Source organism: Corythoichthys intestinalis, chromosome 9 (genome assembly GCF_030265065.1).
Source record: "Corythoichthys intestinalis isolate RoL2023-P3 chromosome 9, ASM3026506v1, whole genome shotgun sequence".
NCBI lineage: Eukaryota > Metazoa > Chordata > Actinopteri > Syngnathiformes > Syngnathidae > Corythoichthys > Corythoichthys intestinalis.
In genome coordinates this window covers 10,209,191-10,230,813 of record NC_080403.1, presented here as the reverse complement: position 1 = coordinate 10,230,813, position 21,623 = coordinate 10,209,191, and the positions used below count along the sequence as shown (strand labels likewise).

Genomic DNA, 21,623 nt, shown 5'->3' with positions numbered 1-21,623 from the left:
GTTAGGTACTTCAGCAGATTTGAATTGCTTACCACAGATGTCGACAAAAGCTTTGCCCCGGGACGTAAATTACACATTACATGCAGGTTCTTTCCTTTAATTTCGACAAACTTGAAATAGTGTCTATATCGCCACCTCTTAAAGGACAATTTTTCTTCTGAAAGTTCTGCCATCCCGACCCTGTGCATCTGTTTTGCGTGTGTGTTTGCCGCACGCGCTGTTCCGGTTTGCTTGTGAAATCACCGGCTCTGATTGGCTTACTAGGACACATGACTCTAACCCTCAGCCAATCACAATCACTTCCATTGCATCTCTCGAGGGGCTGCATTTAGGTAGGCTCGTTTCCCGACAATTCACGTCACCTTCAAAGCGTTTGCCGTTCTCAAGATGGAAGCAGAATTATTGCTGGCTGACAGTGGGAGATGGGAACGAGGCTAGCATCAGGTGTAGCAAACAGAGAAACGTTACCAAACTTTGGAAAGCATTGTTTAATTGAATGAGCGGGGACAAACAGCTTGGAGTCAGAAGTACGTGCGCTATTCTCGAACCTGAACGCACCCCAAGTCTTGGATGACAAATCAACAGAGCAGAGAGTCGACTCGACACGGCTGGTAGTTTCTTCAATTTATTCAGAGTAAGTAACGCACCGCTTTTGACCGTCAGTAACGGTAACGGCGTTGTAACGGCGGAAAAAGTAATTGGTTAGATTACCCCGTTACTGAAAAAATAACGCGTAACGGCGTTATTTATAACAGCGTCACTCCCAACACTGCTGATGAGTGGTTTAAAGCTGTCCTATCCATTCTAAAACAAACACCTGGTAAGAAAAGTCTTGATGAGAAGCATTGTCTGATGTGCATCATGGCTCGGTCAAAAGAGTTGTCTGAAGACCTGCGATCAAGGATTGTTGATTTGTGTAAAGCTAGGAAAGGATACAAAACCATCTCTAAAAGTCTGGATGTTCATCACTTGACAGTGAGAGAAGTTGTCTACAAATGGAGAGAGTTTGGCACTGTTGCTTCTCTCCCAAGGAGTGGCCGTCCACCATAGATGACGCCAAGAGTTCAGCACTGAATACTCAGAGAGGTAAAAAGAACCCTAGAATGTCTGCTAAAGACTTACAGAAATCACTGGCACAGATCTATATCTCTGTGCACACAACAACTATATGTAAAACTATGGCCAAGAATGGTGTTCATGGGAGGACTCCACGGAGGAAGCCACTGATGCCTAAAAAAAACATTGTTGCTGTTCACAAAAAGGCACTTGGACACTCCACAGAGGTTTTGGCAGAATATTTTGTGGACTGATGAAACCAAAGTTGAATTGTTTAGGAGTAACACACAACGTCATGTATGGAGGAAAAATGGAACAGTTCATCAACATCAACACCTCATCCCCACCGTGAATCATGGTGGAGGGAACATCATGATTTGGGGCTGTTTTGCTGCCTCAGGTCCTTGACAACTTGCAATCATTCATGGAAGAATGAATTTAAAAGTTTATCAGGATGTTTTGCTGGAAAACCTGAGTCTGTCTGTCAGACAGTTGAAGCTAAAAAGAGGATGGATGCTGCAACAAGACAATGATCTAAAACAGGGGTGTCCAAACTTTTTGCAAAGGGGGCCAGATTTGGTGTGGTAAAAATCTGGGGGGGCCGACCGTGGCTGACGTCCTTTACGTAAAACAATATATTTAAGCAAATTTTAGCAAGCCATTCTGTGTGTCACATTTGCTTTATTATTATTTTTTTAATTAATTTCAACAATTTCGCAACAAGCCTTTGTGGCGTTCTCTTTCGACTCTCGGGCTCTTGCGAAATACTGCTGCTGTGAAATTAAACTAGCTTCAAGTTGCTTCAATTTCTCACTACGTACTGTATCTTCCCTGTAATCTTGTCGTACATGTCAGCGTGTCTTGTTTGGTAATATCGCCTCATATTGAACTCTTTAAAAACAGCGACTGTCTCTTTGCAAATGAGGTAGACACAGTTATTGCGTATTTTAGTGAAGAAATAGTCCAATTTCCACCTATCCTTGAAGCGACGGCTGTTGCAGTCAACTTTTTGTTGTTATTGATTGTCGTCATTTTACATAATTGGGAGTAAAGGGTCATATGTGGTAATGTTGCTTTGAGTGCTGCTGCCTTTTAGTGGGTAAATGAGGAGCAGCATTTAGTGTTAAGATAGTTCTTAGTTTTTAGTTAAGCTGCTTCATATGCTTGTAGCAGTACTGCTGACCAATTTATCAAGTCTGTGTGCGGGCCAGACGTTATTGATTTTATGACAGAGGCTGGGGGCCGGATGAATTTTGACCACGGGCCGCATTTGGCCCCCGGGCCGGACTTTGGACATGTCTGATCTAAAACAACAGAAGTAAATAAACTTCAGAATGTTTCAGAAAAACAAAATACACGCTCTTGGGTGGCCATGTCAAAGTCCAGACATGAACCCCATTGAGATGCTGCTGAGATGACTTAAAGACAGCGATTCATGCCAGACATCCCAGGAATCCGACTGAACTACTGTAGTTTTGTAGAGAAGAATGGGCCTGATTAGTCATGATCGATGTGCCAGACTTATCTGCAGCTACAGGAAGCTCTGGCGAAATTATTGCTGCCAAAGGGGGGATGGATGGGCACAAACTATTAAATGTGATGGTTCACTTACTTATTTTCCCCCCTTGTGTCATTGTTTACATACTATCCATATTAAAATATGAAAACCTGTAAATCTTTGGGTGGTTTTAGTTAAAGCAGACAGTTTTTTCATCTGTGTGATTTTGACAAAGATCAGATCACATTTGATGGTGATTTTATGCAGAAATGTGAGAAATTCCAGAAGGTTCAGATACTTTTTCATACAACTGTATACTGTACATATATATATGCACATACTTAATTATGAGATGTGAGCAACATAAACTCAATATTTTTTGTTTGTTTGGACTCCCCACCCCCGCTTTTAAGGAAGATTGCGGGAGGTTGGCTCCTTGAAAAGTTGATCTTGGAGCAAAAAACAATGAGCATCCCTACTCTTTGCCCTTGTTTGTCGCTACATGTCATCTTGTGGTGTCTGCTTTTCTCTTTTCTCTTCACCCGGAGTGCACTGATTACACCAAAGTGCCAATACTGTATGCCTGTAGAGTACCATATTTTTCGGATTATAAATCGGCCTGGATTATCAATAAATATTGTTTATTTGTATTCGTATATAAAGCAGTCCTGATTATAATGCGCATTTGTCCATCAATGAATTTTCCATTTTTTCTTCATATTTTAGCAATAATTATTGTTGCATACACCCATTTATTTTTATTTTTATTTTGTTCATGAGTTTGATGAATGACGTACGGTATGTGTATCTTACACTGCAGCGGTATAATACAGTTATGCTCCTACAAAATCGTCATTATGCACAACCAGAATTCATACATGAGGCACACTGTTAATTTGGGGAAAAATGAAGCATTTTAAGTGTCCCTTTTAGTCCGAAAAATATGCTACTTCTAAAAATGCGCTTCTTTGAGGACACAGATGACAACACTTCAGGCAACTGCAATTTCTACTGTACTCATTAATATGGACTCTGCTCTGGTAGTGACCTTATCTGTTATTATGATATTAATGTGTGTTCGGACTGAAAAAAACAGTAAGATGGCAAAATGTCACTAATGACATTGTTATTCTAAGAAGTGTTATGTACGAGTCATTTAATACTATATTTGTGTGACGTAATGACTAATTATTATTGTTTTGTACAAAGTAAGAAGGATACCACTCTGATGCATGTGTTAATGTTAGCTGTCCCAGGAGCAGGTGAGACAACTGTGAGTTTAAACGGATCTCCAGCCAGGGCGTCGGTCACCACTCAGGGCAGGGAACCGTTTGGTCCCGGCCATATTCCCACCTCCACCTCGGAACCCGTGCAAACTCAACAGCCCTGCTCTCTCAAGGGCTCCTTGTCCTCTGATAACATTTACGCTGGACTATTTGCCGGAGATGGCACGAGCACACAAGCTCCTCCAACTCTAGGTGAGCGCCACCAAACCCGCACAATTCATTTTTTTCCCTTGAACCCACATAATAACGGACTCTTGCGGCATTTAGTCTATAGTATTTTAACATGTGTTCTTCTTACTGTTCTCCCCTCTTTGATTGTATTCCAATACAGGCTGGGCTAATTACCCTCAACCATCCGAGAGAGTGACTTATAAATCCAGTAGCAAGCCCAGAGCTAGATTTCTCAGTGGGCCTGTGCCTTTGTCTATCTGTTTGTATCTCTTCCCTTGCTGCTCTGCTTCATTTATTTATATACATACAGTATACTAATAGTCTTTTTCTCTACTGCTATGCTCATCAATGGTTTTAATTTCTTCAGCTTTTCATTTCACTTTTTTTTTTTTAAATATATATTATTTTGCTTCCGTTTTTACTTTTTCCTTCCTGTTTATTCAAATAACTACTGTTTCGACAAATTGTGATTGGAAATTAAGAAGTACTGCTGCAACGATTAATCGATTAGCTTGACTTATTCGATTAGACAAAAGCTTCAAATCAAATTTTGCTGCTTCGAGGATTTGTTTAATTAGAGTGGCGTTGTAATGGTTTGTTTTGAAAGTGTTTGCATTTAGTTTTATTGAATTGCGAGGATACAGTGCCTTCTAGTGGCAACAGTGACTATAACATAACTCATCCAACATGGCTGGATCCAGCTGCTTCCTGTTAAGACCAACATAAGGTTGTAAGTTTTTGTTTGAGCTAATATGTTTATTTATTTATTCGTAATTTAGTTTAGAAGTATATTCAGATTTTTTTGTGGGTATATGTATTTGAACTATTTCTTAAGAGCAGTGTAAAAAAAAAAAATTTTTTTTAGTATTTAAGTTAGTATTTAAACTTTTGCTATGCAAGTTAGTCAGCTGTTCTTTTGTAGTACTTCGATCCTCATTTAGTTATTATTATTACTTTTTTTGATACTGTTTGAGGCTAAGCTCAGATATTTCAATTTGTTTTAAAATGAATTTATAGCTCTTGTGAAACCCTTGGTTTTAAATCTCCTAAAATGTATTCTGCAACGCATGAAATGTTCCTAATCTGATTACTCGATTATTCAAACTAATTGATAGATTAATCGATAACTTAAATAATCGATAGATGAAGCCCTATAGTAAAGTAATGATCATAGACATGTGGCATATGTAAAGATATTTATATTTTACATGTGCCTTAACAGTATTAAGTAATAAAGATGGTACCTTTGAAGTGCAATATGTAAGATTTGGATAAACAAAATATATTATTTGCATGCATGATCTCTCAGTGGACACTCCCAAATCCACACTGGTTTAAACGCTAACTAGCCACAACATTAAAAGCTACTGTGCTCATCTTACAAGGTTTACTGCATGAATTGCATTTAAAGTGCCTGTGACACCATAAAAAATCTTAAATAGCATTATTATTGGAAGGGAAATCATGTTTTGAGACTATTCGACTATATACAACAATTTGGCAAAGCGCAGATGACGAGAAAATAGTCTTTTAATCTGCCATTTAGCCACGCCTGTCATTATCGTTCTCAAGCGTCTCCATATGGGTGATGTTGTCGGCGGAGTAATGATTTCAGAATTCAGCCCAATGGAGAAGGACGTTTTTCAGCGATTCTGGTTCAGGTGTGGATCTTTCAAGTTATATTGTCGATCAAGAGGAAGCCTGTGGCATACAGCCATATATGTTTGAGTCGTATTTGGAGGAGCAGGAAGATTCAGAACGACAACAAACTGGGGGCTGATGACTAGAGCATATTGTAAAATGTCATCATTTTTTTCTCTACTCCAATATTTTTACAGGATATTCTTTGGCTCTAAATATTTTTCCCCGATGGCTAAATAAATTTTTACGGTCATGGCAAGTAATAGTCTTGTGCTAAATGGAATATGAAATAATCAAAATACATTTATTCAGTACGACAGGATTAAATTACCGCATAATGATCAAAACTGCCAACTGCTTAAACCTCCCAAACGGTATTTTATGCCACCGGAGTTAGTGTGGCTCTTGTTATTTACCTGCCGGCGACCCGGAGACGAAGGAACGAGTGTAAACAAAAGGAAGCTTAAGAGCTAGGCTACATGCTAATCAGAACCGAGCTGCCTTTCAAAAACAAAAAATCACACTAAACTAACCCAACTCATGTCACACTCGGCGGCGAGGGTGACAGCCTTCACTGATCGGCCAGCCCCCGGCGGCAAGTAAGTTTTGGCTTGCCGTTCGCTGCTGCAGCCCCCTGGTGTGCGATAAGCCGCTGGTCATTGGCCGAGTGGCCTTTTCGGTGGACAGCGAGCATTGTCACCCACAAAATGCAAGCCACCTCCTTATTAACGCATGTGCCATGATCCCAGTATTTGTCATAATATAAAACACGTAGCTTACTCACTTCTTCATCGGTCCAATGGTCCCACAGTTGTCGGACTTGTTTTGGCCATTCTCTGCGGTGAACATGATCTTTTTGAAACCCAAAAAGGCTCACACACACACCTCTCCCTGGTGCAGCAACAGAAGCCTGCAGCACACTGGGCTGGCGTGATAGACGAATTAATCCGCAAAATCAGCTGAATCCGCAGTTGTTCTGCATACTGTAGTATTAACTGTTTACTGAAGATGATATTTCAATTTTTGAATTGCTTTCGTTAGAGTTGTAAGGCATGCAACATAATAACAAATAGTTTTCTTCACGCAAAGCCCTACTACAACTCAAGGGTGTAACTTTGCGTTGAACATTTGGGGGCTTGAGATTTCCACATGAAGAAGGTCTGAGGACAGACCCTGTGTGCAAAAAATCTTTAAATATCTTAGTTATATAAATATATTTAATACTGCAAACATAAACCTTTTGACTGAGATGGGTGGACGTAGCACTCGACCCCAGTATCTAAGTAAGAGTAGAAATACTATTGATTAAAATTTACTGTTCTCTGTTCGGATAATCGGCAAAGATAATCGTGTATTCTGCATTCCCACCCGTTATTGAAATCGGCAATGTGTACGTAGTGTGGGGCCGGCAAAAATAATGTATTGAGTAATCCAGCTGACTGGCCAGTTTGCATTAAACTAAGACACTGCACAGCAAAAAGTTGTCGTTCATTCAACATATGACTTGTGAGTGTTGGAACCTGTGCTCTAGCAGTATCCTACCTCCTGTTTAGGAGTAGTTTTCATTCTTTTCCCAAACTAACAATTTAAAATTGTTGGTTGCGCTGATCCCCTCATTATACCATTTCGAATGTCAGAACAATGCCACTATTTTTGATTGCTATTGCAAAATGATCGTGTTTATAATACCTAACAATCATTTTAAATAACTATGTTATTATATTGAGAAGATTGTGGTGGCTTTTTTTGGAATATTGAGTGGGTTGCAAACCCCCCCCCCCCCCCCCCCCCATAAATTATGCCTATGCTACAACTGCAACAATGTACTGTAATATTAAACTATGAAATACAAGAAATTGTTGGAGATGCCTAGTGCTATTATCTTCCAATAATCCCTAGACATGAATTACACTTTAGTTCGCCACTGGTCATAACTGCATTATCTGTTATCTTTTTGAATGCAAAATCTTGGTGAGCTGTTGTTTTGCATCTCATTATATTGTGTAGGTGGTTCAGTGAGTGTACATTATCTATATACTGTATGTCTGAGTCTGCCACATTGCATTGGCATATTAAGCATGCACATCAATATATATTTTTTTTAAATATTCATAAATCTGTTTTCCTTCCTTTCTGCTTCTCACACTGCACTTTGTTGTTGAGCTTTTTTAAGGAGGCTGACTTCTTGTGCTTCTGACTTCATTCCTTTTGTTCTTTTACGTAATGGCTCAGCAGCTGTGTTAATTCATCTTGTTGTCACATGCACTTCTCTAATAGGATTCCCAAACAAGTTTTTTACAATCTGTTTTGTTTCATAGGGTCAACACTGAAGCGATTGTGTCTTGGCAAAGAGCGAGGCAACAGTACGTAATTGATTTATGTATGTAAATGACTTCAAGATCATTTTGTGTACATCAGTGTTTCCCAACCTTAATTAATGAAAAGCACCTTTAATGCACACCTACAAACAAAGAGTATGAACCCTAAAATAATAACAGTTTTGCATCACTTTATCGTTTGATTTACTGTTGTATAATTGCACCAGGCTTAGTGTTCCCTCTGCCGATACATTTTATTGTTCCGCTTAGCAAGATATGTAGAATAGAATAGAATAGAATAGAATAGAATAGAATAGAATAGAATAGAATAGAATAGAATAGAATCCTTTATTGTCATTATAAAAATAGTCAACCAATTTTACTGTGGACATCAGTTTAGGCAGCTCTACATAGATGGCTAACAATAATAACTACACTGATCCCTCGCTTCACACTTCAAACTTCAAATGCCCTCAGTCCATCATGAATATCTTTCAATTAAATAAATAAATACAATGTTTTCTTAAAAAATGTTAAGCTATATGTATGTATTAATGTACAAATCATTGTTTTCTTTAAAATGTATCTCATTTATAGCATAAGTTACATTTGCAGTGCTTAAAAACATGTATTAAAATATACATATACATCAGGGGTCGCGTTAACCGAATATTTTCCGTCGTTGACCGATTTTTTAAAACGGTGACGGAAAAAACTGAAGTCCATCCGTCATTTTGACCGGTTGCAATTCACACCCCAGACCACAGGGTGGCGAGTGAGCATATTAATTAGCTATTGTCTCTCTTGATGCATGACGTCGTTGGCCTTACTCTGAAAAATGTCAAGGCAACTGAGTGTCTGAAGTTTCTTCAAAAAGCCCCAAAACGACGATGGTGTTGATAAGAGAGGTGAAAAAACAGGGACTGCACAGGCGGGCACGCAATTCAAGTCCATGCGCACCAGGAGGAAAGTGTGAGACTACGTTCAGGCCACAGCAGGTGAACTGTTAATTTCATTGTTCCATATGCTACATATGGTAGGCTACCTAACTACTGGGGCCACAGTCAGCTGTTTTTGTCACTGCGGAGAAAAAGTTACATATTCATCTGCTTGATGTGTGATGGCACGGTGTGGATTCTCTGTTAAGCTTGTTCGGACAGAATATTAATTTAAAATGAATGAAAACTAAATACTATTGAATATGTTGAAGCGGCATGCAATGTTAAGAGTCTTGTTAGCTGTAGGCGCACTATCCTAGACCCCTCACTATCATCTCGCGGGGGCCTGCGCTTGTCAGTGACGTTCCTTATTCTCGCTATACGATTATACAGCTTTAACATTTGTTAATAATACGCTCTGTGTGTAGTATCATCTATCGCTTTTCCTTTTTAAATGGGCACTTATAAGCGAACGCAAGAAGTAACAACGGGAACATTTTTAACCAGGCATTTCACGGGAGAGCATTTCGACTCTTCGGCCAATCATTTAGCGAGAGCGAGTGGATAGTGAGTGGACCGCGCGCAGCTCTTAAGTGTCTCTGTCACGTGACTGTCGTAGCCGGTAACGCGCTCAGCCAAATGGACACACAAGTACGGAAGGTGAATTATGCCAAACAAAGGGTCACCACAATGTCATTATCATCATTTTAAAAATTTAAGTGACGGGTAAAAATAGATTATGACCGGATTTTTATGACCCTGTCAGTCAAAATGACAGACAACGAAAAAGTCTAGCGCAACCTCTGATATACATATAAGGTTTTTTTGGCCAAATAAGTCAACTCACTGGCTGCCATTGACAACGCTCAATGGGTACTGTATATAATTATACTTCGGGGAAAAAAGTGGGAATAAAAACATGTCTTATGTATAGGGATGGGAATCGTGAACCGGTTCCTATAGAGAACCGGATCCGTGTGTTTCAATTCCATGGAATCGTTTGGGAGTTTATCTAACAATACTCGTATAAATTCCAACCAGCACGAATTACATCACATAACTTCTGTGTTTTCCACTGCTAGAGACACCATAATTCCAGAAAGATCACGTATCCTTTCTGAAAAAGCAGACATGGTTATTTTTCTGCAAAAGAATTGTTCATTTTGCACATTTGCACTATGCACTTTTCTGTTGTATTTGACAGTATTTATCTTTTTTTATTATTATTATTTTTGAGTGCTATTAGCTCAAATGTCCTTTTAAAAAGGAGGATTTTAAATTTGTATTCGAAAAATGTTACACATTCTTGTGTATTTGCCACAGTTACATAATACCACAGTTAACATTGAGGCTTTGAGCTTCTTTTGACCTCGTTGTGAGTTTTTAAGGTTGTGACTTCTGATTAAACACGATGCCAATCAAAATGTTTGTTCTTCTTTTTCCCCCAAATTAGAATTGATAAGAGAATTGATAAAGAATCGAATCGTTAAGCAATGTTGGTAATGGAATCGGAATTGTAAAAATCGTATCAATTCCCATCCCTACTTACAGTATGTACTTATGTGTATCTCTTTCCAATGCTGTTAAATCTGAATATATACACTGAACACACCCCAAAAGAAAATGTTAAAAAAAAAAAAAAAAAAAAAAGTAAATAAGCTCCACCTGTACTATACTATACGGATTTTAGATTTTCGTGGGGGGGGGGGGGGTTCCATTGATTACTGTACAGGTAGTCCCGGGTTACGAGCAAGTTCCGCTCCTACGCTGGCCACGTAACCTGAATATCCACGTAAGTCGGAATAAATCCTATAAGTACCCTTAAATCTCAAAATAACTACCCAAAAACACGTATTGTACGTCATTGTAATGTCCTCGCCAAGTTGTTGGAGCTAAGTCCTAGCTAGACAGAGAGCCAAGCTCCGAAATGATGATGTCAGGCGTCCGCGTGGTTTACTGACTTTATTCAGCTGCTCATGACTCATCAACTCTTGCAAAATGAAATTAAAATAAAAATGAAATTAAATAAGTTTCATCTTCAAATAACAGCAATTCAAATTTGCGTGTAGAACTAGCTGCTGAAACAGCAATAACAATCCACACGAACAATTAACATGAATGAGTTAGCATTCGCTAAAAACAAACACAATCACATAAATTCGCCCCAAGTATTTGACCACAATTGAAAATGCAAAATGAACAGTACAAAAAGTGTTATATACTGGTGTCGGCTCTGGATGCTTCACAATCAAAAATGTGTGTGCAGGCTGTATATGGCATACTGTAGCACCCTCGTTGGGAATCACTGCCGTGCATTACTGTAGTCACCATCGTAACAGAATTTTGCTGTGTGTTTTTTTGACTAATGCAAGGAGCCGGTGCTGGGTTAGGGGTTGTTAATCCATCGCACCAACCTCACACCGTTGCCACACCACCTCCTCAACAGCCAGTGATGGGACTGGCCCAAGCTCAAGCCAATAACAGCAATAACAAGACAGGCACCTACGCCTGTTCTTCCATCAGTGCCAGTGAAATCAACCTGCCTGAAGATCTCCAAAGACTAATGGATGACTGGACGCAGGAAGTTCTTATTGTCACTCAGAGGCCGCGTACAAACTCCCTGCACATCGGGAGGCAGCGGCATCTGGGTCAGATGGTCACCCCCGGTCAGGTTGCAAGTACTTCCGAGGTGAGTTTTCACTGTATCACATGTACAGTATGTTAAGTATAACAAACAGTGTGCAGGGCAAAGAAAGGATATTGGGAAAAAGTAGTGGCACATTTGGTAGAGCAGGTTGTCCAGTGACTGAAGGGTCAGTTGTCCATATGCTGGCTTTCCATTCCCCACTGTTGTAAACTTATGATACGTTCATACCTAGGGATGGGAATCGAAATCCGATTCCAATTCCGAACCGGTTCCCAGTGTTTCGAGGCCTCGACATCACAATGAAAAAGCCTTAACAATCCCTTTAACGAGTCCTGAAGACGCATATTGCGTTGTGACTGTCATGTTGTCCAGACGCATCAAACTAGCATGGCGCAAAGCACTACCCGCTCCAAAGTTTGGCTACACTTCACCAGGAAAGAGGGTGAAAATGAAAGGTTACGATGGTTTAGCACGAGCATTGCAGCCGTAAACATAACAATGACAGCACGTAGGTTCAAACGCTCGAAAGTGTGTCTTTACTTCACGAGGAAAAATTACAACAAAACGACTTGCAGTCATTGCAAGGCGGAGATAACTGCATCGGGAGGGAATAGACTGCACTGTCCTCACCGAGACAGCTATACAGCTAGCTAAACTCCGAAATGACAATACAGAAGATGTTAGTATAATTTGCTGACTTTATTCAACCATCACTTGAAGAGTGAAACTAAAAATAGAAATGAAACAAATTAATTTCTTCCCTAATAACAAACAGGTTTGCATCAACGTAAATCAGCGATGATTGCTGCTAATTCAGTGATAACAACACGATTAGCATTCGTTCACTAGCATTAGCACATCGTTCAAACCACTACACAACTGGATTTAAGTGTCCGATCGCGAATGGAAACACACAACGACACCACAAAAGATGATACATACAGGCGTTGCCTTTGTAGATATTTTACAAACATTAAGAAAGAACGTAGGATCGTTGCAGTGCTTCCCTCTCTCACTAACTCGCTCACTCGCTTGGATGTGGCATTTCTTCTTCTTCGCGTGAGGAAGCGCAAGGGCGCCCCCACTTGAGCGTGAAAGCACCATAAAAAGTAGGCCTGCAAGCAGGACTGAACGGGCCCTCGCAATCTAGCGCAACTCGGACGTCACGCAACTCGGACAGTGTGCAGGTCAGGGTGATGGCAGATCGTCCTCTCTAATCATCTCATTAGAAGCTAACATGCTCGAAAGTCGCCTCTTTACATTCACACACCTAAGAGATAAAAACCCCTATTGGAGAGAGTACTACAAAAAAGGAGCGAATAAAGGGTCGTCACGGCAACAGACAGAGACATGGGCCGTAAAATAAGTATTTCAAAAGGTCTTGAAACTACAATGATCAACCTGAAAAGACCTGGACATATATTAGAAAAATGAGTGACTTTCTATTGCCATTAGTTGGCGCTGTAGGGTTGATGCAAATGACCCCTACAGGACCCTTCAGAGTATGACTCAACAAGCACGAGATGTTTGGCGCAGATATGTTGTAGAAGTTATGACCGTTCAAAACTTGTGGTGAGACGAAATGGCTTCAGTCATTTTCACTTCTCCTGTTGGACTCTTCTGCTTCAACCAAACCTCAGTATTTTTCATCAGGCACCTGAACACATGTCTTATGGCTCCCCTGATGCAGGTTTCAGGTGAATATATTTTTTTCCTTGGAGGAGGAGCCTGTTTAGTTAAAAAAAAAAAGGCATTTCCTGTTCCCACTGGGGGGCGCTAGGCCTAATGGGCAATGTTTCAATGCACTCATGTTAAGGGTGGAATCCAGCACATGCATGCCAGATATGAAAAAGATTGAACGTTGTGTCAAGGAGCTATTAGTCTTTTACTGAATTTGTCATTTTGCTGAAAAAATGGCCGACTTTGGCACCATGCCCAGGTCAGACCCATGAATGAAAAAGCACCATTTTGAAAATTGTAGCTCTCCTATGTCTCCTGAATAGTCTCACCAATTTTGAAAATGATCCAACTAACTCCCTCTGTGACAAGGTCTCAAATGTGCACCCTGTTAATTGATAAAAATTTCACATTCGATTCAAAATACCCGATTTCCTGTTGGGTTTGGAATATGGGTTCAAGAGACTTTTTGGAGCAGTTTTGCACAAGGTATCGACTCCTCAAATTTAATTGCTCTACGTTAAAAAAACCTAATAGGAAACGCCGTTTTGAAAAATTAAAGAAAAAAATGTTGTTACATTTTTTTGTAACGTCGCAAGATTATCAAAATCCACGCAAAGCCGCATGTATGTGCAAAATTTGGTGAGTTTTCGTGCATGTTCAGGCCTCCAAATGTAAACTATACTACAAATGGATAAAAATTTCACATTCGATCCAAAATACCTGATTTTCTGTTGGATTTGGAAAATGGGTGCAAGAGACTTTTTGGAACAGTTTTGCATAAGGTATGGACTCCCCAAATTTCATTGCTCTACGTTGAAAAAACTCAATAGGAAAGGCCTGTTTTAAAACGCCTTTCTGTCGCCACTAGTTGGCACTGTAGAGTTGATGCAAATGACCCTTACAAAACCCTTCAGGGTATGACTCTCAACAAGCACGGGAAGATTGGCGCAGATATGTTGTATATCTGCTGAGTTATGATTGTTCAAAAGTTTTTTGCGAGACAAATTGTTGACGGTCATTTTCACTTTCCTGTTTGGACCCCTCCGCTTCAACGAAACCTCAATATTTTTCATCAGGCACCTGATCACAGGTCTTAAGGCTCCCCTGATGCAGGTTTGAGGTCAACAGATTTTTTTCCCTTGGAGGAGGAACCTGTCTCGTAAAAAAAGGCATTTCCTGTTCTCACTAGGGGGCGCTTGGCCTAATGGGTAATATTTCAATGCACTCGTGTTAAGGGTGGGATACCGCACATACACGCCAGATATGAAAATGATTGAATGTTGTGTCAAGGAACTATTAGTCATTTACTGAATTTGTCATTTTGCCGAAAAAATGGCCGACTTTGGCAGCACGCCCAGGTCAGACCCGTGAATGAAAACGCACCATTTTAAAAACTTAAGATCTCATATGTCTCCTGACCAGTCTCACCAATTTTGAAGATGATCCAACTAACTTCCTCGGCGAAAAGGTCTCAAATGTGCACCCTGTAAATCGATAAAAATTTCATATTCGATCCAAAATAACCGATTTCCTGTTGGGTTTGGAATATGGGTGCCAATGCTTTTTTGGAGCGGTTTTGGACAAGGTATAGACTCCCCAAATTTCATCACTCTACGCTGACAGACCCTAATGTTATAGGCCAATTTTAAAATTTCAAGGCGGCGCCACTGAGCCATTTTGTTACATTTTTTTGCAACGTTGCAAAATTAAAGAAATTTATAATTTTCCGCACGTATGTGCAAATTTTTCTGACTTTTCGTGCATGTTCAGGCCTCCAAATTGGCCGTTTTCATTTGCCCTGGAAAAAAAAAAAAATTATCCTTTGCAAAACAATAGGGCCTTCGCACGCTTAGTGCTCAGGCCCTAACTAAAAGGCATGCATACTGGTAAATAATACGCTTTAACAGGGGTCCCCAAACTACGGTCCGCGGGCCGAACATGGCCCACCCCGACATTTGGTCCGGCCCCCTGAACAATACCAGAGAGCATTTTGAATTTTTTTTTCTCAATAGTGTTATTTATTTTCTGGCCTTTTTCTGTGAAGAACTCAGAGAGGGTTATTATCTATTTGATTAATAGTGTTATTGTTATTAATTATTATTATATCATATTATTATTTTTATTTTATTTACTTTTGTTCCGTGAAATATCCAGAAAGGGTTATTTGATTGTGGCTTTCTGAAAAACAATAATTTTTTTACATTTAGGCACTCCTGCGATCGTCACACTTTTTCTGTTAGAAACTGACCCCGGCCACTTATCAGGGAAGGGAAAAGTTATGTGGCCCTCACTGGAAAAAGTTTGGGGACCCCTGCAAGTTTAACACATATTGCCAACAGCAAACCAACGACCTATATGCCAATATATACCAATATTTTTTATTTCTATTAGAAAAATTAAGACCTACAGTATGAACGTAGCCTTAGTGTCCTAGGGCAAGACACTAAACCAGGGGTGGGCAAACAATTCCACAAAGGGCCGCAGTGGGTGCGGGATTTTGTTGCAACCCATTAAGACAGTGGTCTCAAACCGGTCCTCAAAGGGCCGCAGGGGGTACTGGATTTCATTCCAACCAAACGAGACAAATACCTTTTCACCAATCTGGTTTCTTACAAGTGTAATCAGTTGATTGCAATCAGGTGCTGCTTATGTTAGTAGAAACCTCATTGGTTGAACTGTTTGTGCTGGATCTGTTGGAACAAAAACCAGGACCCACTGCGGCCCTTTGTGGAGTCGGTTTGAGACCGCTGCATTAAGAGGACACGTTTTCACCAATCTGCTGTTTTACAAGTGCAATCAGTCAATTGCAGTCAGGTGCTTCTCATTTCTGCTGAAACCGCACTGGTTAAACTATCTGTGCTGGGTCAGTTGGAACAAAGACTAGGACCCACTGCGGCCCTCGAGGACCGGTTTGCCCACCCCTGGACTAAACCCTGGATTACTCCCAGGTCGGCATCAAAAGAGGCAACCAAACAGATAACAGTTGATGAATAAAATTTCATCAAAAAGTTAGACCCACATCTGTTAAAGACTTGAATTGAAATGAAGATTTGGTATAGTCTACTTTAAGACAACTGAGGACTACCAGCTCACATCTAAACATTCTGACTCAGAACCAACTTAACCTTTTGGCAGCTCAACATTGCCCCTTGCAATTGATACATGTTTTATGATCACAACAGTTTGACCCCCACCCCCCTTCTTAAAAAAAAACATCCAAACCAATTGTAGATCAGCCAGCATGGCCTAATAAGTTATTCACTTTCGAGGTGTCGTGTTTATCTAGGATTAGAAGGTTGAACTGAATACCCTATAAAAGTCAATATATCTAATCTATTATCAAACCCTCAAGGTGTCATCGTGGATGACCCCGCGTTTCGAAACCGGCCACCTTCCTACATCACGGCCTGACAGCACCGGCATGGCGATAATCAACAAGTCCTCCACAGAACCCGGCACCATTTGTCACCTTTTCTCTTCCTCCCCTCTTTCTCTTCACGAATCGCTTAAGGTGCCTCTTGCCTATCCTTCCAAAATGTTTGCCTTTCCTGGTACTCCCTTAACGCAGGATGCTTCCGTCCCAAGTGCATCATATCAAGCGCCGGACCCCAAAGCAAGAACTCTTTAATCTGAGTAGTCCTGTGTCTTCCAAGTCTTGTACCAAAAAGAGATGTCATTGTAGTTCTTCTCCATGACATGTGCACAGTGTATATAGTGTAATTAACCAGCAAGCATTCTCTGGTCTCTCATTTGCATACCTCATGGTTATATCCCATTATCATTGATTGCAGTGTAATGGCAGATTTTGAAGTTGGTTTCAAGATGCTAATTTATTTCATTCTGTGTATGTAAATGTATGACTTTAGTATTGTTATATTCAATACTGAGATTTACAGTCATGTCAACCGACAGACTAGCTACCAAGTGTAATATAGGACTACTTGTTAGTCTGTATATAGATTGTACAGTTAGCAGCATATGATCCTTAGATTGTTGCTGCAGCTACTGTATGTATCTCAATACAACCCCCGAGCAGTCAACATCATCAGCCACCACTGTGAAGATTTAAGGACCAGAAGAGCAAGGATCTGTTCAACCAGTCCAAGGTGAAGTTTATCCCCCCACATCAATGAAATGCTTCCAGCACAAGCGTTTGGAATATAATCCATGAGACATTGGAATGAACTTTACCTTCACGTGAAAACCACCTGTGAGTGTGCCTTGTATTGTAATTTCTGAAGATGAGCATTTAGGTCTGAAAAGCCATGAGTTTTCTCAATGGATCCTTAAATTATGTGATTAGAATGATCAAAATGGACAGGAAATTATATATTCATTCAAATGCTAATTCAAATGTCAAGCAGGTCATAACATATCAGATTGTAAAGAAAACAACAAAACAATAATATTGAGTAAGGTATAACGACAGTACTGTATGTGCTTTAATCTATCCTGCATTGTTTTTCCCTAATAACTTGTTTAACTCCTTCTCTGACATTCAAAAATTGGTTGGAAAAAACTCAAGATATTTGCAAAGAGACTGACACGGGATTCTCAATGGAATGGAGGCCGGGGTCCAAATGTGAGCAGAACCTTAAATGTCCGTTACCTCTAATAATCTGTAGCTTTACATGTGGTTGCCTTTAGGGTTTTTTAAAGAGTTTCTGTATGGTTGGTTGAGTGATGATATGGCAATGGCATAAAGTACACTAAGAATGTGAATTACTGATGAGCCTGTTTATTCTGTCATTTTTACATTTCATCATTACTTTTGTCGAAGTGAATTAGAAGCTACAGTGTTTATTTTATCATTATGATAGGCACTGTATGTAATTCCAAGTGCTCTCCCAAATATTGTGCCTTCCCTAACCCTTTTACTATTTTAATTTTTCCCCCTCACACCCAAAACATTGTTTAAACAATGCCTGACTAGTACACAGTCTCAGAAAAATTCCAGATATGGAAAGCTCTTTGAAAAATGAATACTAGTCAAGGGCTAAGTAGAAGGCCAGTTTCGGTATCAAATTCATTCATTCATTCATTCATTTTCCATGCCGCTTTGTTTTATATAATTTCAAAATCTTACAAATCAAATTTTCATTGAAGTATGGAGCATGTGTAAAACATATCTAAAAACCTACATTTAAATGAATACACCTCAAGGACAAGCTACTGTATCTGGTGTTCAAATTGATACGTTTATTTTTTTAAATTTATTTTTATTTATTTATTTTGTATAGTGGCCAAGGAGTCATTGAAAGACTGGCCCGCTTCATGGGAACCATCCAGCCAACAACACAGAGAGGTCCATTACTAACATTCATTAATCTTGTCCAGAACACATTCAGAATTGTGGATTTACAGTACCACAAAAATGTAACCTGTAACCAGACAGAAATCCACATTTAGGACATTTAATTCAAAATTTCCACATAATGCTACAGTAAAAACACATAGTTCTGAGTCTGGGAGTAGGCAGAGAGGTCAACTTCACATATTCACCATGCCTGTTCAGAACTTATTCAAAATTGTGGATTTACAGTACCACAAAAATGAAAACTGTAACTTGATCAAAGTATACATGTGGAACTTTTAATTCATTTTCTAAATATTGGTACACTAAAAATTCATAGTTTTGAGTATGGGATTATTCAGAGGGTTCTACTAGAAATATTCACCAACCTTGGCCAAAATTCAAAATTGTGAATTTACAGTATCCCATAATCAACATATGAGAACTGTAACCTGATTAAAGTTTACATGCAGGACTTTTATTAATTTTTCCAAATATTGGTACAGTAAAAATGAATACCCCAAACAGGTGTTTTTATGGGTGTTCCTCAATTTTCCTAGTCATTTGATGCTTTTTCTGTGTAAGCGTATGCATAAAATTCAACACGAAAGAATATTAGCAGAAAACACAGGTTTTCACGTTAAATATCTTCTGTATGTAACATATTTAATGGAATTTAGGTTGAACATGATTTACAATACTGTACTTCAAATTGTGTTTTGATTTGTTTTCGGCAACATCTCACATTCTTTGGCATTGGGGTTTGTATTTTAGCTGTACACATATTTCCAACATACTATATTTAAGTTCCTCTGTCTCAGTAAAACATTTTCTGTCGCCGTGTGTAAGTCCTAAATGTCATTATTCATGCTTGCAGTGTATGAATGCTTTGGCCTGCTACATCCCCTTAGAGGTGACAAATGCATTGAGCACAATGAAGTGAAATAAAACAGTACCGTACACAATACTGTATTTACCATACCATGCCATGCCATACCCATACCCATAACCATTATCATTAGCATTACCATTACCATTACCATGAGGTTGCCACCTTTCAGAAATAGAAATTAGGGACGCCCCCCTCGCGCCCAAAGCCTTACGGGCGAAAAAAAGGTGCATCCCCAAAACTCCTAAAATGCATCGAAATGAATCTATTTTTAGATGAGAAAACTGTACTGTGCCATATGTGGGCATGGCAGTTTCCTTGCAGCAGACTGTTTTGTTTTTTTCTGCAGGTTATTGAAAATGAGTTGTGTGTATCGTAATTAACATTTGTGTTGTCGGCACTGAATCCGGTCACGTGATCCAGTGTTCTGATTGAGTCTGTGTCCACAGTCAGCACTATTGTAGCTCTGGCTGGCTACGTTTTACTTTGTGTTATACCTGTGTCACCTCAGCTGCAGTAATTTAGAGGGTGGGAGTGGGTTGATGTCGAATTCACTATCAATCAATCAATAGATAGTATATATCCGCAGTAGGACTATTTATTCAGTGTTTATTTGTTGTTAATCTATTAGGAATAATTCCAAATGAGGAGCATTAGTTAGCGTAACAAAATAATATTCTTTATGGGCACATAAATTCATTCCATATTGATTGATAATAATTGCATGTTTCAAAAAAAAAAAAAAAATCAACATTCCTGAAAATAACCATAGTAGCAACTGAAATAGCCTAACTATGCTCCTATCAATGCAAGATGTATGAAGGTAAATATAAATATAGCCTATATGTTATCCATATACAAGCGCATAATAACATACCAAATCAAGCTCAGGGGATGTTTCAGGTACAAAGAATTGTGACGAAGGCTCTTCTGGGATCTTATATTCCGTTTGTTGAGGTCCCCTGCAGCATGCTGTTTTACACCTCCGTGCGATGCTGCAAAAACTTTCCTGCCTGCCTTGCAGTTCGCTTTATAATCATCATCAGTCACGGGTTCCCCTCTTCCCACTCCACTCTATTTTTTGGAGACGTTTCCCCTGAGAGGACGAGGTGGGTTGTCCTGAGCTTCTGTTGTTGAAGAAGACATTTTTGTTTTGAAAACGTGTGGGGCGATGCGCTGAACAAAGCGAGCGAGGTAACTAGGCAACGAACAAGTGGAGCGCAGGGCAGACAGCAGTGGGCAGGCAGATAACTATCTTGCTTTCTTTAATATCTCCTGCCCTTTTTGTTCATTATTGTTGGCTCAGTGGTCACTCATGAGCGCAGGAGGTGTGTGTTTGTGTGTGACAGACGTGCATGGGCTGGGTGCCCGCCACTCCCCGCCACCGGAGCCACGGATCGCGCGGGGTCGCCCCATGGGACAATTGTGAAATACGGAATAAACTGCGTTCCGTATTGGTTCAATACAGAACGCAACTTTTAATTCCCAATTACGGAACGATTCCGTATTTCAAGGGACGGGTGGCAACTGGCAAGCCTACATTACCATTACCATAACCATTTAAACTGATAAATCTTAGAGATCACTGGCTGCGCCCAGGCCCGGGCCTCTATGGAGCCTGGTTTTCAGGCATAAACGGGACACAGGTGGGTGAGGATAGGATCTCAAATTCACGTACGATGATGCATGGAGCTACAGTATACAGAGTGTATAATTCTCGGCGTGCATTTCAGTGACAATCCCCCACCACCCGAATGGGACGATCGTCTTGAGGGGGCAGCAAAAGTGTTGGGGCCGGGGAAAATATTCAACTGCCCCCCCGTCAGACGGTCCACTCAAGGGGCCCAATGATACTCAAATGCATTTGAACACCTATAGGAGAAATTAAACTAATACTGTAACATATCATTTGCACACAACCAAACTTGTCTTTCTTAAAAGGTACCTCGGGTAGAAAGACAAGTAGTTCTTAAAAGATAAATGTTACTATGAGGTATAACAACATATTAAAACCCCTCTTAATGTTTTCATTTTGATAAATTTGTAAAATTAGTTTAACTAGCCGGCAGCCATTGTTGTTGATGACGCACTGCATTCTGGGTGGTGACGTCACTGGGTGGCGCTGCCGGTCTTCCACAGTGTCACCCTTTAGCTACATAAACATGTCAATTCTGTCCTTTCAATTTGAACCGGAGCGGAAAAGTGA

General features: G+C 39.9%; 1 protein-coding gene across 9 annotated transcripts in view; it reads left to right on the top strand.

Moving 5' to 3' along the window:
• wnk2 (WNK lysine deficient protein kinase 2) overlaps positions 1–17,957 on the top strand; it is a 76,549-nt gene extending 58,592 nt beyond the window's left edge. For 7 of the 9 annotated variants that reach the window (XM_057845601.1, XM_057845608.1, XM_057845607.1 and 4 more), the window contains 5 exons: positions 3,802–4,032; positions 4,172–4,270; positions 7,971–8,015; positions 11,281–11,597; positions 16,588–17,957. In XM_057845601.1, the coding sequence (XP_057701584.1) occupies positions 3,802–4,032; positions 4,172–4,270; positions 7,971–8,015; positions 11,281–11,597; positions 16,588–16,863 (968 nt within the window). In that variant the 3' untranslated portion in view covers positions 16,864–17,957. The remainder of the gene's footprint in view (positions 1–3,801; positions 4,033–4,171; positions 4,271–7,970; positions 8,016–11,280; positions 11,598–16,587) is intronic. The other 2 variants (XM_057845602.1, XM_057845603.1) reach the window with 2 other exon arrangements.
• The last annotated feature ends 3,666 nt before the right edge of the window (positions 17,958–21,623 follow it).